The sequence below is a fragment of the Chlorocebus sabaeus genome, chromosome 14 (assembly GCF_047675955.1).
Source record: "Chlorocebus sabaeus isolate Y175 chromosome 14, mChlSab1.0.hap1, whole genome shotgun sequence".
Lineage (NCBI taxonomy): Eukaryota > Metazoa > Chordata > Mammalia > Primates > Cercopithecidae > Chlorocebus > Chlorocebus sabaeus.
The window spans coordinates 105,647,075-105,662,729 of NC_132917.1; the positions used below are offsets into that span (position 1 = coordinate 105,647,075).

General features: G+C 47.7%; 1 protein-coding gene and 1 long non-coding RNA gene across 2 annotated transcripts in view; one reads left to right on the forward strand and one right to left on the reverse strand.

Annotated features, from left to right (window-relative positions):
* LOC140713379 (uncharacterized) overlaps positions 1–15,655 on the forward strand; it is a 77,154-nt gene that overhangs the window by 3,939 nt on the left and 57,560 nt on the right. The window lies entirely within an intron of this gene.
* On the reverse strand, positions 7,504–15,406 carry LOC140713279 (uncharacterized). Its single transcript, XM_073022724.1, has 2 exons — positions 14,981–15,406; positions 7,504–11,160 (listed from the first exon to the last, which is right to left on the reverse strand). Exons 1-2 carry the CDS (start codon positions 15,404–15,406, stop codon positions 10,981–10,983), a joined length of 606 nt encoding a protein of 201 aa, XP_072878825.1. The 3' UTR covers positions 7,504–10,980.

Genomic DNA, 15,655 nt, shown 5'->3' on the forward strand with positions numbered 1-15,655 from the left:
GAGGAGAGAACGCGGGAGAGACAGACCAAGGAGGCATTTTTGCAGTGCAAGGAAGGAGGGGCCAAAAAGTAAAAAGCATAATAAACACCCAGACTGTTTTATATACATGTATAACAAACAAAACCGGAAGAGAAAAAGGGGGCGATCATGAGATCTCGTTTATACTGTGGTGGTGTTTCGTTTTTGTTTTTGTTTTTAAAGAAGGGTGAAGATGCCTGACGCACCAAAACTGCACTCGTGAGGTTTTACCACCCTGAGATGACCTACACGGCAGCGGTGGACAGCACCTGCCTCGTCTTCTCCTCTTTGATAAAAAGAGAGAGAGAGTCCCCTTTCCTTTCACTTTCTTTCCCCCAAAATAGCTGCCTAAAGAGATCCACGGAAACTTTATTTCCTGGGAGCGACCTGAGAGAAAACAGAGGCACCAGGTTCCATCAGGGGACGACACCGTGCTCTGGGACCCTGTTTTTCTTGGCCATATTAAAGTCATTTGGAAACAAACAAATCAACTCTGAAATGGGAAGGAGGGGGAAAGAAAACAGTCTCCAGGAAAAAAATAATTATATTGACAGCTTCTGAAACTAACAGACTGAATAGCAAAGCCAAAAGAAAAGTATCCTCAAAGTAACCTTGGAAATAAAAGCATCGGGAAGGAGCAGAGGGAGAGGGGGACGTCCGCTGAGGAGTGGCGAGAGGCCCCGGCCGAGTCGGGTCGCGGGCGGGCGGGCGGACTGGGAGCAGATCGGGGGCCCAGCCAGCAAGGCCGCCGAGTCAGGCCTGGCCGCGTACCTAGGCTTTGACGGCTGCCATTCAGGGTGGACGATGCCTAAAGATTCCACCGCTAATATTTTTTTTATTAATATTTTTATTTTTTATTTCTGGACTGACTCAGATAAAGGAATTTAGAAAGACTGAGCACCAGCCGCTGCACTTCTCTGGACTTCTCTCCTCAATCCGTTGCCAACTTTGATTGAATGGGTGCTGTGGATGTGATTATATAATACTGCCATTTCCAAGCAGTGTTTTTGGTAGGTTTTAATAAACAGACTTTTCAAAAGACGGCAATATAGAATTGTTAGATCCGTTGTTGATCTAAAAATATTTGCTTTATATTTTCATTAAATGACTTCTTTTAATATTTTATTCAGAATACTTATGAACTGCTGCAAAACGGTAATTTATTTTTCCCCAGATCTTGTATTACGTGTTTTTTTCAGACGAGCACAAATCAAAATGAAATGAAAATATGGACAGTTGTTAGGTAATAAGGGTATCTTTTGATGTGATCATTTGATTGTAATTTAATTTGAGTAGTGATTCCGTAAGAGCTGATCGAGAAAATAAATTTGTTAGAATGAAATAGTCTGTGTCTGATGCGTAAACACTGTGTGGGAAGAAAAGAGTTCTTTAAGAAATATTTTTTTACTAATGAAAATCCTTAAGTAATAGCGTTGAGGAAGTAGAGCCTGCTCCACTTAAGGTACTTTTGGAAATCTAGAGTAAAGCATAGGCATTGCTGAGACAGCTAGTATTTTAACATAGTAGTCACTCCTCGTTAATCCATAAATTCACAGTATTTTTCTCTCCCTTAATTTTAGTGGATGTCTTTAGTGTTTTTAGGTGAGATTGCCTAAATATTAACCCTTTTCTTGGAGATACCTGTGTTTCTTATCGGAAGATTGAACGATATCACCAGTAAAAATGAGCCAACTGGTTATTAATGGTTAATACAGCCCCTCCCCCCAAGTTCAGCTTCTTTTTTCTTCTCCTGCCCCCATCCCAACATGTTCCTCTTTTCTCTTTTTCTCAAGACCATAGTTGTTTAGAGTTGCCTATAAGTCTTATAAAATATTTTGATATCAATTACTTCCCGTCAATAACTATATGTAATTAAATTTAAATTATTAAGCTTTTGGGGATTTTTTTCCCCCTGTAATGAAAGAATATAGTTCTAAAATCCTGATTATGGCCCACACTGCATATCGTCTGTGCAATCACCAACTCAGACTTAAGGTTCTATATTTCTGTGTTTTTGTCTCTCCCCAGTATGATTCTATATCTTCTTTACTGGTGCTGGGGATTTTAGTTTTTAGGTCACCTTTTACCTAAACCCTGCAGAGTGGTCACATTGATCAAGTTAATGTTTCAATATTTACAATGTAGGGAAATGAAAGTGTAATGCCTCAGGTTGTGAGTACTTAAGACGCTAAAGGCTCTGCTTAGTTGAGTCCCTATATATTGTACTTAAAAAAAAAAAAGTATTTAGCAGTGATAGAGCAATGATTTTATAGACCAATTTCCCCCAATCTCACTTAGCTGTCACTCACTTTTTTTCCTCCTTCTCTCATCTTCACTCCCTCTCCCTGTGATACCAATGCAGGGGTTAAAAAACCCAGAAAACTGTGAGACCAGCAAGGAACAGTTATTTCTCCCAGACAGGCCCTGTGTCACTTTCATAAATCAAGCCCAGCCAGATGGCCATGTATTGGGTTGCATTATTTTAAACACCAAATCCTACTAAAAATCACAATCATTTTGATTTGTGAAATCTGAAAAAGGCCACATATATTAAACAGAGAGAAGAAAAAAAATGAAGACAAGAAACCACAATTTACTTTTCTTTGCCTTCTTGTTCCCTATTTCTCTTGCTGCTGTAATCCCTATGCCCAGCAAATTTACAACCTGGAGTGGGGGTGGGGGAGAAGTTCACCATTTTGGGGGTGTCTAGAGAGGCAAGCAAAGAAGTCCTCGTGGAAAGCTGAGGACTGATCAGGTTGTTTTTATGTGGTGGATACTACTGGCACGTGAGATGGAATCTTGTTTTTCCTATGGGAATGGTGGTGGTTGATTAGACAAGTAATGGGTCTATTAAAAAAATTTTGGGAGGTATCTACTTACTTGATTTAGCTGACAACAAAAGAGCTAACATTAGATTTCACACTGTTTTCTATTAAAAAGCAAACTTTGCTGATTACTTTGGAAGAATCCCTGATTTGGGGGTAGCAGAGTAACTTTTAATTGGAGAAGCTAGGAAAGCAAACCCATTTTGTTTCATTATTTGCATTTTATAAAGTGAGCTAATGCTTGCACTCCATTTTTTTAATCAACCCTTTGAATGTAATTACAAAATGAAATTCATGGTTGAAAAACAAAAGAGGGCAGATATAACTGAGAGGTTTTGTGCTAAGGCTTATATTGTTACACATGTAAATAATGAAAATATTGTTATATATCACCAGATCTTTTTAATGAATTTGGTCATTGTGTTCCTTTGCAGCGCAAGTGTCTTGTGCTTCGTAAAGCGCCCATTTGTTTCCTCCATTTCAATCCAACCCCCCCTCCCCTTCCAACCCAAAGGAAAGTGACAAAGTTCTGTTCCATCAGCCTTGCTAATCCCAAGCTGGGCCCACTTACAGTTTACAGTCTCCTGTGGCTCTTGATAAGTTGTCCAAGCCTCCGTCGGTCACCTCACCGCCACAACCATTTTCCCCTGGCAAGTTTGTGCGATAAATCATTCAAGGTGTATTGAAAATAGTCACTTTGCTGTTGTTGCTCTGAATTTTTTTTTTTTTTTTTTTTTTTTAGTACTTAGCCAAGGACTACTTCTTTGTTCCAGGTAGAACTGTTCATTATTGATCTTAGCGATTGCCTCTGCTGCCCTGTAGCCTCCAGTGTTTGCTCATGACCATGCTCATAATCTGTTTTGTATGAATGGTTTTGAACATTCAGAGAATAATTGGTTCTAATATTAAATGCAGTATATACTATTGATAGTTTTATCGATAAGTGTAATATTTTAAATAATTTTAACAATTAAATTTGTTTTTTAAATTATATATTTGTAAAGTATTTATCCTGTTGAAAGCAACAATATATTGTTGTATTTATTCGTTTATTTTTGTAATAAATGATCAACCTCTTCAAGCTAAATCAAAAATGATACTTTTATATATTTATACAAAAATGTACTTTAAGAGATGGGCATATTTGCACTAATTTGTATGTAAATTGAGTAAAATCCATTAATAACTTGTAGCTTTCAGTACTAAATTGAAGGAAGAAACATTCTCTCCACATGGAGTGTAGTTTGCCCAAGTTCCAGGGTAATTAATCAACTCTAAAATGGATGCAACAAGTATTGGCACTGGATGCAGACTTGAAATTAATTATTTAAAAGGTGGACCTGATTGTTTTTTTAAGGCAGAAAGACAGAAATGAAAGAATTTGCTTCTTTCATGAAATGCACGTGGCTGGCTGCAACGATTAGAGCAGATGCTGTGTTTCAGTGATATCCTAATACCTGACTGCGCTCAGACATCTATGTTGGGAAAGGGAGTTGTAATAAGAGTTGGGAGTTTGCGGTGACTCAGAAGCAAGGTGATGTGAAAAAAGAAGAGTTGTGCTATACTGAAGAAAAAACTTTAGATGATCCATAAAATGACTGTGAGTGGAGAAGCCCTTTGTCCTAGTCCAGCTACTAACAGCATAAGCAATCAGCACAGGTGTTGTTGTTGTTGTTGTTGTTGTTGCTGCTGCTGCTGTTGTTAAGAGTGATGCATTTGAGAAGTGTGAGGCAACCGCTCAGGCTCTCCAAGTTCTATAGGTCAGTTGGTCATCTCAGCTCCTCAGGGCTGCTGGTCTGAGGGCCTGAAGTTCACCCATGTGACCTCCTGGGTGCGGGATCCCCATGGCAGGCTTGACATTGATTTCAATAAGGAAAGCAGAGGGCTCTGCGTTTGCATCCTGAACTTTGTAGCCTAGGAAAGGAAATAGTGCTCAGGCTGGAGGAGCTGGGGGTGGGGGCAGCGGAGATAGCAGGATGGGTACTTGTGTAATCAGATTCTTTGATTTTGTTAGCCTGGCTCATGGCCTATTAATTAGATTACTCTCTCTTTCATTCTTGATTTCACATCCGTGTTTGTTCCTGTATCCTAAAATGTGGGCGCGAGCTTGGCGAGCAGGAGCCTATGATGTCACTGCCGGCCAGAGGCGGCCGCCTGGCCTTCTGGCGGGCTGTGGGCTGCGTTCTTGATGAGTCCGGTCTTCCTCAAGGAAGAGTTGGCTCTGGAAGTGACCTCAGAGGGGTCTGGGAAGAGGGCAACAGTCATTCTCGTGGCGGCACGATGTGTGCGCTGGTGTGTGCGCGCGCGTGCCGTGTGCATGTGGGTGCGCGTGAGCGGAGGGGAATGCGGAAATTCGCAGTCTGGACCCCGAAGCCCTAGGGGTACAGGCGACTGGGTCAGGTGGAAGGCCTGCCTCCGGTGAAAACCCGGGATCAGAAGAGGCGGAGGGGGAGGGGGACCCGAGGCAGCCGGGCGTCCAAAGCTCGCTTCTCTCCGGGAGGGAGGGCAGGGCTGGGCGCGGAGGTGGGGCGGTGGCGGTCGCGGTGGGGCGGCCGGGTCCCTGCTCGGCCCGGCACGGCCGGGCGGCCAGACTGTGGCAGCTGCTGCGGGTCCCACAAGTTGTTTTCCTCGTGGCGACCATTCAGCAAAACGCACGAACCTTTCTCAAAGATTTAAATTTCGCGGATGAATTACCATACACCGGTTGCTTAGCAACTAAATTCAAGCAGGGCTAAGAATATGCAAGCTTTTTGTATTCTCATTAATAAAAATGCCACTCTGACACAGCAACCCGACTTTGGATCACTGCAACTTCTGTAAAAGCCGTAGGAGAATACAAACCGATCCTGCCTTTCAATTACAGATCAAAATGGCTTGAAACGCGATGTTTTGTTCATCTATCTTCCTAAAAAGCGATGTAAAAAATAACGGCTTTCAAGAGCAGTAGTAAATTCTTTTTTTTTTTAATGGAGTTGTCGTATCGGGGTTACTGATAATTGTCAACTGAACCCTTTTGAAACACAGGTTTAAATAAACCTTTTCATAAACATTTCCACTCTCTCCCTCAGTCCCTCCTACCCTCTGATCCTGTTCTTCCCCAGCCTCGTAATAACAATTATTATTATTATTATTCTGGAAACACTCAGGCCAGGGGAACCCTAGAGACTAAAGGGCAGTCAGCAGAGTAATGAGCAAACCTGGGGGCTGGAGAAAGTCCAAGGAATTGAGGAGCCAGGGAAAGGGAAACTTCTGAAAGTTTCCTTGGAAGATTGAGGGAGTTGCTGGAGGCTGGAGTCGGCTCAGGTCCCAGAGGTTCTGGCGATAACTTTCTGGGGGGCTTGTGGAAAGAAAGGTAGAAATGCTTGTGGGTCTCTGCACGACGTTTGCGGATTTTCCGTTCTGGGGGTGCATCCTCCTCCCGGGAGAGTTGAGTTGCCGCCCCCGCTGCTGACGGTGGAGTTCAGAGGGGCTGAGTTCAAGGCCTGGCTGACACGGATTCTCTCTGAAATCCACCTCTCTGCTGCCCAGGGCCCTGGAGTCCTGGAGCGGAGGACCAAGTAAAGACGGATCTGGACCCGTGACCCCTTGGGTCTTCCAGGACTGTGGCCCAGCCCACAGACCAGGGCCTGAAATTGATGTGGGGGACGTACTCTGTTTGTCTTCCCGAAGGATGCGCCGCATGGAAGGAAATGCGCAGACTGGTCCCACCCGTAACCTTTCGCTGGGGTCCCCATGTGCGGGCAGAAGAAGTCAGAGCGGAACAGTCTAGTGCACTGGCTGGGCTCATTGTTTGGGAAGACACCGAGGTCTAGGCAGCTGGGATTGCGGAGCGGAGGCAAGGCCGGAGGCGGCAGGCTGCTTTGTGGAAGTTTCGCGCCGCCAGGCCCTGCGCGTCTCACTGGGCGGTGGAGTTCTTGGGTAGCCCCCGGCGCTTGGCCCACGCCTCCGCTTCCTGCGTGTGGGATACTGGAGCACCCTACAGGCACCGGGGTAGACTGCCTGTGCCTGGCCCGGTGACTGTCACTCCCCCAGGCCCCGTCTCCGCCCGAGGACTGCAGGCCTAGGCCTACGGGGAAATCCTGAGACCGCGGTGTGCGGGCTCCGGCAGCAGGGCAAGGCAGGGACTGTGCCCAGTCCTCTCGCCAAGGAGATCGCACGCCGGCTTCGCTTCTGAAGCTGCAAACGGAGGCAGTGGTCAGCCTTAGAAAGATCCAGGGACAAAGACGAAACCCCAGATGAATCCCCATAAGATTCCTGGGGAGCCATTTCCCCTTCCCCCCTCACTTTGGCAAACAGGAGAACTTTAGAGGTGCCGCGTCCCCAAGTCAGCCTGGACTTTTAAACCCCACAACTGACTCCATTTAACCCGATTTCTTTCTAGTGAGTACCAAGAAACAGTGGAACTTAAACCATAAGTGGAAATACTTGATGTATTATAACATGCTCAGAGGCATTAGAGTTCTTTTTTTTTTTTTTCTTGCAGTAAAACATACATAATAAACAGGGAGCCATTTATTTACAAATACAAATGTCCTAGACAAGCCACATTCCATGTATGTAATTCATTAATGGAATTTGTTCCTTTTTCTTCCTTTGGAAACAGAAATTTTAGCTTTTAAAAATGGCTTGGGTCTTGGGGAGGGGGTGGGTAGGAGAATAGTTTACCTGTTCTTTGAAAAGGGAGCAGAAGTGTCCAGCCAATTCCTGCTTTGAAAGAATGCTAAACAATATAAAATAACCTTTTAAAATAGAGAGGCTTTTGTTTTCTTTTTTACTCCTCAGAAAAGAAGTTTCTTAGTTGTAGTTGCTGTCACCAGAATTGCCCAGTGGAAATGGGTTGGTAATATCCCCCTAGTTGACAAGTGCGTGTGGTGTATGTGTGCACGCAAGTGCATGTGAACAAAATTGCATTTTAAATGCCTTAAGCTGGATGGGAATATACGAAAATTGTATCTGTAAAATGTATTCAGTTGCCACAGTTTTAGAAATGTCTGTGGAAATGTGCCCACCAGCCTGCCCCTTCCCGAGAGTTTATATCTAGGTAGAGTGTTAGGTGATGACTTCCTAGTCACCGGTATGGCCAGGATCAGTTACCTGGTGAAACTGAGTCTGGTTTTTAATTCAAGAAGTTTTCTCTAAGAGAATCCCCTTTCCCTATAAGTTGATAGAGGGGTGTTGTTGGAGGGAGAGTTGTCCAGAGGAAGGTGGAATCAAGTGTGAATTATCTGTGTGACCCAGTGAGCAGTGAATAAATATGAAAAGTGCAGAATACACCTGAGGTATGTCTGGGGCTTTGTAAGGTCCCAGCACTAGACATGATTACATAGTACAAAAAGAATGATCACTGCTGCCCATGTTTCATTATTGTAGCTACAAAATAATGGAATGAACATTGAGAGGGAAGCAAAAACTTTAAAAAAATTTTTTTTCTTTTAAAGAAAAGGAACAAGAGGTGTTCTGATGAGCTTCCTGGGAGGCCACCCATTAACTCTGTCCTCCAGGACTGCCTCTCCGCATAAGGCAAGCCCATTGAGTCGGCTGGAACATTGCACACTGAAATAGAATAGGTGTTCATTTCAAAGAATTTTCCTTGAGCCAGCAATAAAATAAACGGTGTCAAAACCCACCACCCTCACTGTATCCAGGTTTAGACAGGGAAACTTTGAGGTGTGAGTGGGGCTAGCCAGATTTGTTCCTTTCTGCCCCTATCAAGGTCTCAGAAGGAGGGTGAGTCTGTTTCACTTACATTTCCAAGGTTGAATACTCTCCTGCAGAGTTAAAAAATAAATTAAATAGGTCTAATCAGAAAGGATAGTATCACCCAGAAACTGACCAAATGAAAAGAAATGTCTTAGTAGCTTAGTCTTGAGAATCTTTAGGTGACAATAGTGAAAAAACCGTCGTAGAACAAAACAACATCTACGAACTATTTTAAATTACCATTTCATGGGGAGAAATCTTTCAAATTTCAAAATCGCTCAGGCAAGCCTACTGATTCGACTTTGTACGCCTTAAAGATTTCTGCCAAGCAGGGCTTTAAAAACGTTTCCCTCCTGAAAGAAGGTCTTTAACTCTTCCAAGAACTATTTAATAGTTGTCCTGAATGTTTTTAACAAGAGAGGGATGTTAAGTGAGCAACCTTGAGTCCCACACAGTCTGGGGGAGTAGAAGTGGTGGACACTCAAAGGCACGGAGCAGCCTGCACCTGAAACGGGCTTTCTGCTTTTCAGTGAGGAGGGGCGGCCAAGGTCAGCAGTATTTACATATGTACCTGATCCCAAGGGCTTTCCTCTATTTATCAAAGAGGAGGGACTGCAGGTGAGGGGGTGGAAGTGAGGCGAGAGAAAGACCAAAAGAGAGATCAGTTACCTTTCCCCTTTGTTCCTGGGCCTTGAACTGGGGCTTCAAGGAGGGGAATAAAAGCCCCCAGGGAATGAGGGTTCCACCTCCATTTGCATCATCCTGACACCCCCGCCAGAAAACCAAGTGCTGGCTCATTTGGGGCAAAATGGTAACTTGAGGAATCCCAGTGTGAGTGTGTTACATAACATACAGAATCCTCTGTGGGGAGAGGTGCACTCACTTGATTTTCTCCAAATGACTGTGTGCAGGCGGAAAGCCCTAGAAAGAAGGAATGAAGACAGGTTAAATAGAAAGACTGTGGGGAAATGGGGAAACGTGTAGCCATATATGACAGGGCACATGTAAGCTTGTGTGCAGGTAAAGTTATACCTCCACCCTCCGTGTGCCACAGCATCCTTCAGAGATCCTGCCTAGAGCTGCACCTTGGCTAAGCAGGAGTCCATACTTTACAATGGTGGTGTGGTGGGGGCAGTGATACCCAAGACTACTGGGACCTGGCTGTCTTGTGGGGCAGTAGGAGCCAGGTTAGTTCACGACTGTGTCATCCTCAACCAGCTCTTTTTGTCAGAACCCTCAAATCCTTAGCCTGGGCGGGCAGGTTACCCCCTCCTCTGTGCGCCCTGCTGTGCCCACCGCAGTCGCCCTGCGGTGGCAGGAGAGCTACTCATTCAGCAGTAGCAGTATTGCGCCGCTGCAGCATCCCGAGGTCACATTCAGAAAGCCGGTTCTTCCAGGACAGCATCGCCCCAATACTGCAGGCGGGGCTAACCGTGCTTATCTGCCCCAGGCACGGAGGGGAGATTGTCACCAACGGAAAAGAGCCTTGCAGAAGGGGAGCTGAAAGAGGGCCGTTGATCCTGGGCAGATCCCCTGCGCCAGGCCCTCTCCGCTGGGGGCGAGCCGGGAGGGAACCGAGGGGTCCGGGAGGGGGAGCTGCTGAAAGCGCGCAGGCTGACAAGGCTATAACAAAGGCTTCCTGCAAAACTAGTACTAAGGATCTTTAAAAGATCACACACCTTGCAGGCGTGTCCCCAGCTCCCGGGACGCAGAGCCCGCTGATTGTTCTCCCGGGCTCCGCAGATGTGCCTGGGTCGTCAGAGGTGTGGGGCTGGATGTCCAGCGTCTCGGCCTCGGCCCCTGCGCTCCCACAGGCCTGCGCGGGTAAGGGTAGGTGCCCGCGCCTGGGCCCGCGGGTCTTTGGTCATGGCTGTTCCCCGGGAGGCTCAGTTACGCGGCAGCCTTGCTGGGCAACATGCCTCGCCCTTGGTTAATCCGGGAAGGTCGCGGGCTGCAATCTGGCCTGACGAGGCAGGCCCTGAAGTTTCCCCGCTGGGCGAGCAGAAGAGCGTTCGAGAAGCCGGGAGCTGGTGGGGCTGGCGGGGCGTCTGAGTCACCTGAGCTGCAGAACGGACGCCCCCACGACAAGCTGTGAGCACTCACAGCGGCTAGTTGGGCATTTCCCAGCAGCCAAGGCTGCGCACTCCGCCCCCGCTGAGGTCCCCTTTGGTTCCCGAGGACCCAGCTCCTCCCGCCCCTCTGCTCGGCGCCCCTTGCCGCCATAGAATCCTGGGGCGACCCTGGGCCCCGACCTCCAGCTGATGGATAGGAATTGGTGGGAAAGGATTGACGCCCCAGCACCGGGAGACTGGAAGAGTTGAAATCAATGCAGGAGAACAATTGGGAAAAAGTAAGAAAAAATCACTCGAATGACCTCCAACTTCACCCCCACATCCCCACGGGATTCTGAAGGCTCCTGCGCAGGTCCTACAGGCGTCTAGGAGTTGGTGGGAGAGGCGCTGTTCTGGTACCTCGCGGTCTCAGGAGTGGGGCTCAGTGCAGAGCAGGCGGCAGTGAGGAGCTCAGGGCCCGAGTTCAGGTCTAGGAGCAGGTGCAGGAACCCATCAGGCAGGAGTGTTTCTCGTCCGCCGACAAAGTGGGTGGTGAGAACACAACTCTGGGAAAGGGGTAGGCGTGGATGTAAAATATAGTCAGTGACTGTTCCCCTACTTCTTGGTGTCCCCTTTCTTGAACTCAGCCCAGGAGAAGCTCAGAAGCATGGCTGCAGACCTGCAACTTCCAGCCGCGGGCACCCACCGGCCAAGCCTCCCAGAGCCCAGGTCTGCCAAAGCTGGTTCAAGCCCTCAGGCCAGACCTCCAGACAACTTCCCTATCCACCCCCTACCCCCGCTGACCTGGTGGGCTAGGGCTTCCACCTCCCTAATGGCTGCTGCCCTGGGGCCTGCTCTGAAATTCCAGCCGGCTGGTCTGGCTTCGGGGGAGGAGGGGGAGGCAATGAGTGACACAAGCCCCCACCCCTGGCTACAAACAGTGCAAATGAGATGCATTTAGGCTGATCACGCTACTGTATTTTATGCAACTTAATGTGTCTATGTCTTGTCAACTCTTCTAGTCAGGAAGAATAGCAGAAAAAAAACTTCAAAGATTTTCTATGTGTGTGTGCTTTCCAACTATAATTCCATATAGGGCCGTGGGGTGAGGGTGGGGCTGCTGACATGAACAACATTATATAAACCCTCCTAAAATGCAACCTTAAGACACAAAGAAAGAAGTGAAAACAGGTGGGGATGGTGGTGGTATTACCTTAGACACCGAGAGGTTCAAAAACCTCAGTGGAATGAAATGGGCCTGGGGTATTCTCCCCTTGGTGCCTCCCTAGGTACAAGCCTCTTTGGCCTGGATTATGGCTGCTGGCAAGAGACCTTGATGAAATTAAGTGGATTCTGGCTGGGAAGAGTTTAAAGCTGTAATATTTCTTTTAAAGAAATAAACTCATATTTATTTGGGGACAGGGGACAGGTACTGAACAATGTGTAGGTCCACCTAGGGGAGTGGCAAGGGTGCCCTGGGAGGGGACACAAAAGAGGCCCTGTATGGGCGATGGAGTGTCTGTTCTCCTCTTTATGTCCATTTTTAAACAAGTTGTAAGTAGAGGAAGCTTGCCTCCAACTCTCACCAGACTCTCCCACCAGGTGTCCTGGGAACTGAGTGATGTGGGTCTCCTATAAGGTAAGTGGAGCGGGTGCCAGGTTCTAGGAGACAAATAGCTTCTGGTATTGTGCCCCAGTCCTACTTATGCAGTTCCCCATGCACTTTGAGAGAGCTCTGGAACTCCCTGTAGGACAGCTGGACAGGATCACAGAGTCAATAAACCCAGAGCCAGCACCACCGCCAGCCCTTCAGGCTTCTTTGCCTCTGACACCAGAAAGGGGAACAACTGATTATCTCTGCCCTGTTCAGGGACTCTGCCTCCCCCCACCCTCATAAAGGCTTAGTGGTAGGCAGAGCCCAAGCTGAACTTGTTTGCTGGAAGTCCTTGCTGGGAGTCCTTGCTGGAGGCAGCCTCTTGTCCCCTCTTTCAAGGGGTGTCCAGGGTCAGCAGGGAATTTGCTTGAGGGGAGCCTCTGGGTCCTCTGAGTTCTCAGGGTGCCTCTTGGTGCCCCAGAACAGAAACGAAATTGTTGTGGACACCTGAGGCTCTCCTCTTTAGAACTGCCTCTGGGGTTGACTGTCCACTTAGAGAAAGTGACTAGCTTCACCTTCAGGACTCAGGGCCATCATACATAAGCTGCCCACAGTCTGGGCCAGGTCAAAGAGGCTTGTCCCTAGGTAGGCACCAAAGGGAGAATACCCCAGGCCCATTTCATTCCACTGAGGTTTCTGAATCCCTACGTGTCTAAGGTAACACCATGCCATCCTGTTACCTGTGCAGGATTCCTTCCCTGTTGTATTTCTTGGCACTGCCTGAAGTGTGAGCTGCTCCACTGCAGGGCAATTAACTCTGACAAATAGAAATGGGGAGGGGGGATCGTGTGCTTCACATCAAGAGAAGAGGCCACCCAGTGCTCAAAAAGTATCAAAACTTTTCGCTGCTTAGCAGAGGAGTGTGCTTGTCACTAGCAGCTCAGGTTTCTGCCATGCAGCCTGGGCATTTCCATACCAGCCTGGTAAACACATCAGAACCAGATGCTGCTGCTGCTGCTGTAGGCTTCCACCTAGGAGGGAGGTGAAGGGGAAAGATCCCCAGCCAGGGACTTGAAGTTCATTGTTCCAAACACTTCTTGTGTCCTGAAGAGCTGAACTGTGGGACAATGAGCAGAGATGACCTATATCAAGATGAGCTGCTGGCTCCTCCAAGAGCTCAGCTGCCCCCTGCCTGCTTCATGGTGACTAAAGAATTCCTACTAACTGCCCCCTCCTTTCTTCTCATGGACTCCAGCAGGAATTTATTCCCTTCCTCCCTCCAGGCCTTCTCCTCCTATCCCAGAATGAACGGGACTTCCATGTGGGATAAGAAGGGGTATCAGTCAAGAGGCAAGGAGGGTTGGCAAATCATCTTCAGTAATAAACCCGGCTACACAGTAGCCTTTATACCAATATACTGGTCTCAGTAACCTTTTCTTTTCAGTCACATAACTTATGACAAGTTAAAGGCATTTCAACCCATGAGCAAAAAGAAAATTCAAAACATAGGCCTAATTCCTTCTTTCTCCTTGCTGTCTGGATTCCCCATTCTTCATTTCCTCACCTTCGAAACATCCCAATAGCCATTACCCTATCTGAAGAATTAAAACACTTGTTCCTTAAAATCTTCCAGGGTCTGCCAGATTGTCAGAGTAACTGAAGAGAGAAAGCACCCCTGCCCCATCCCAGTTCTGCATCCAAACCAAGTACCATATATTGTGTAACCACCATCATCAATTACACTTTGCATAACTTGGCAGAGCCAGAAAGGAAGACTCCATTATTTACCAGCAGTAGCAATACACTTTACTGAGAAAAATAAGTTCAACATTGACCATGAATACCTACTGGAGAACTCTTTGAAAATATAACCTCTGTCTTTTTTAACCTCCTATTTTGGGGAAGGAGTGCGGTAAAAATGTTAGGCAGCAGAATTTTAAAACAGCTTGATTACCTCAATCGGGTTTGGAGTCCTCAACTCCAGTCATTAGTAATAAAGTCATTAATAGTCATAATTGGTATTTAATTGCTTGATCTGATTGGTGCTTTATTCCTGACTCCATTTAGTTTCCTGGAGAGGTACAGGTGGTACAGTCAGTAAACGGAAGCCAGCCATTTGCAGGCAACTTTTCAAGCACAAGGGAAAGTACTTTTGTTATATTCGCAGACATGTGTCTCACACATTTCCCCCCTGCTTTTGGTAAACTATCTAAGAATAAACATTCCAGATCTGGGTTTTAATTTCTCCAGATGGGATCATAAAGTACCTAGGAGGGATGTGTGTGTGTGTGTGTGTGTGTGTATCATATAGAATTGAGGTCACATGGCTGCTGTTCACACTGCAAGTCAAAAAGAAACTCAGTGCTCAATGCGAACGCAGAAAGAACTGAACAACAGAACCGCTAGAGGAATCCAGTATCTGGGCAAGTTCACTTTATTCCTTCGCAGGAAGAGGGGCAACAGCTGCCAGCGAAAGTTTCCCCCGCTCTTTGAAGAGGGAGGTGATGAGACCTGCCAGACCTTCCCATGCGCGGGCCGCCTGGGTTCTGGGGCTTTCGTGACCTCTTCCCTCATCGTGTTCCCCACCCCCAAACACACACACACACACACACACACACACACACACACACACAATCTTCCTTACTCGGGAAACTTGGTTTCAACCTGGCTTCCCTTTTCAAACACCCCCCCCCCAAGAACTTCCCCTGCAGGGATGCCCTGCGCCCACCGGCTGCGCCCTCCCTCTCCTATGCCCTGAGCCTCCTGTCCGCTCCCCGCTGCTCTGGACTCACCCGGCACGGTCCTTCCATTCCACACACAGACAGGAAACCGGCCTCTTCGGGACAACATTTGAAACCACATTTTATCAACATCATCAAAGACCAGAGCACACACTTCGGGTTCTGAGCTCCGGAGCCCGCTTCTTGCAGAAAACCGGGTATGGGGGAAGGGCCGCAGGGGCGAGAAATCCTGCTTCCAACTGCGATTTCAGCTTTCTTATGGAAATGAACGCGACGGCCCGTTCGCCCCGAGCCCCCCTCCCGTTCCCAGCTCCTCTTCAGTCTACCCTTTCCTCCCGCTAACCCCCGCCTTCCCCGTCCCCGAGTTCCCGCGGCGGTCAGGCTGGTGGGGACGCCCTCGCTCTGCGCCCGGGTCTCGGCGCGCGCGGAAACCCGGACCGTGGGCTCCCCTCCGCCCCGCTGGCCCGCGCACGGCATTAAATATTCATAGGGATGCTACTTTCTTAAAGGAGAACCTACCGCGCAGGAAAGTTCACAGCCGAGGAGAGGCACAAAAGAAGGTCTCCGCGCTGGTTCTCGAGGGAGAGGAGACGCATCCCTTCTCCTGGACAGTGCGCGTCCAGACTGGCATTAAGGAGAGGACTAGGGGATGAGATCAGCTATCGTCAAGTCACTTATTTTAGAGGGGTTGGGAGAAGAGGTGAACTTGGTGCTGGAGAGAAAGCG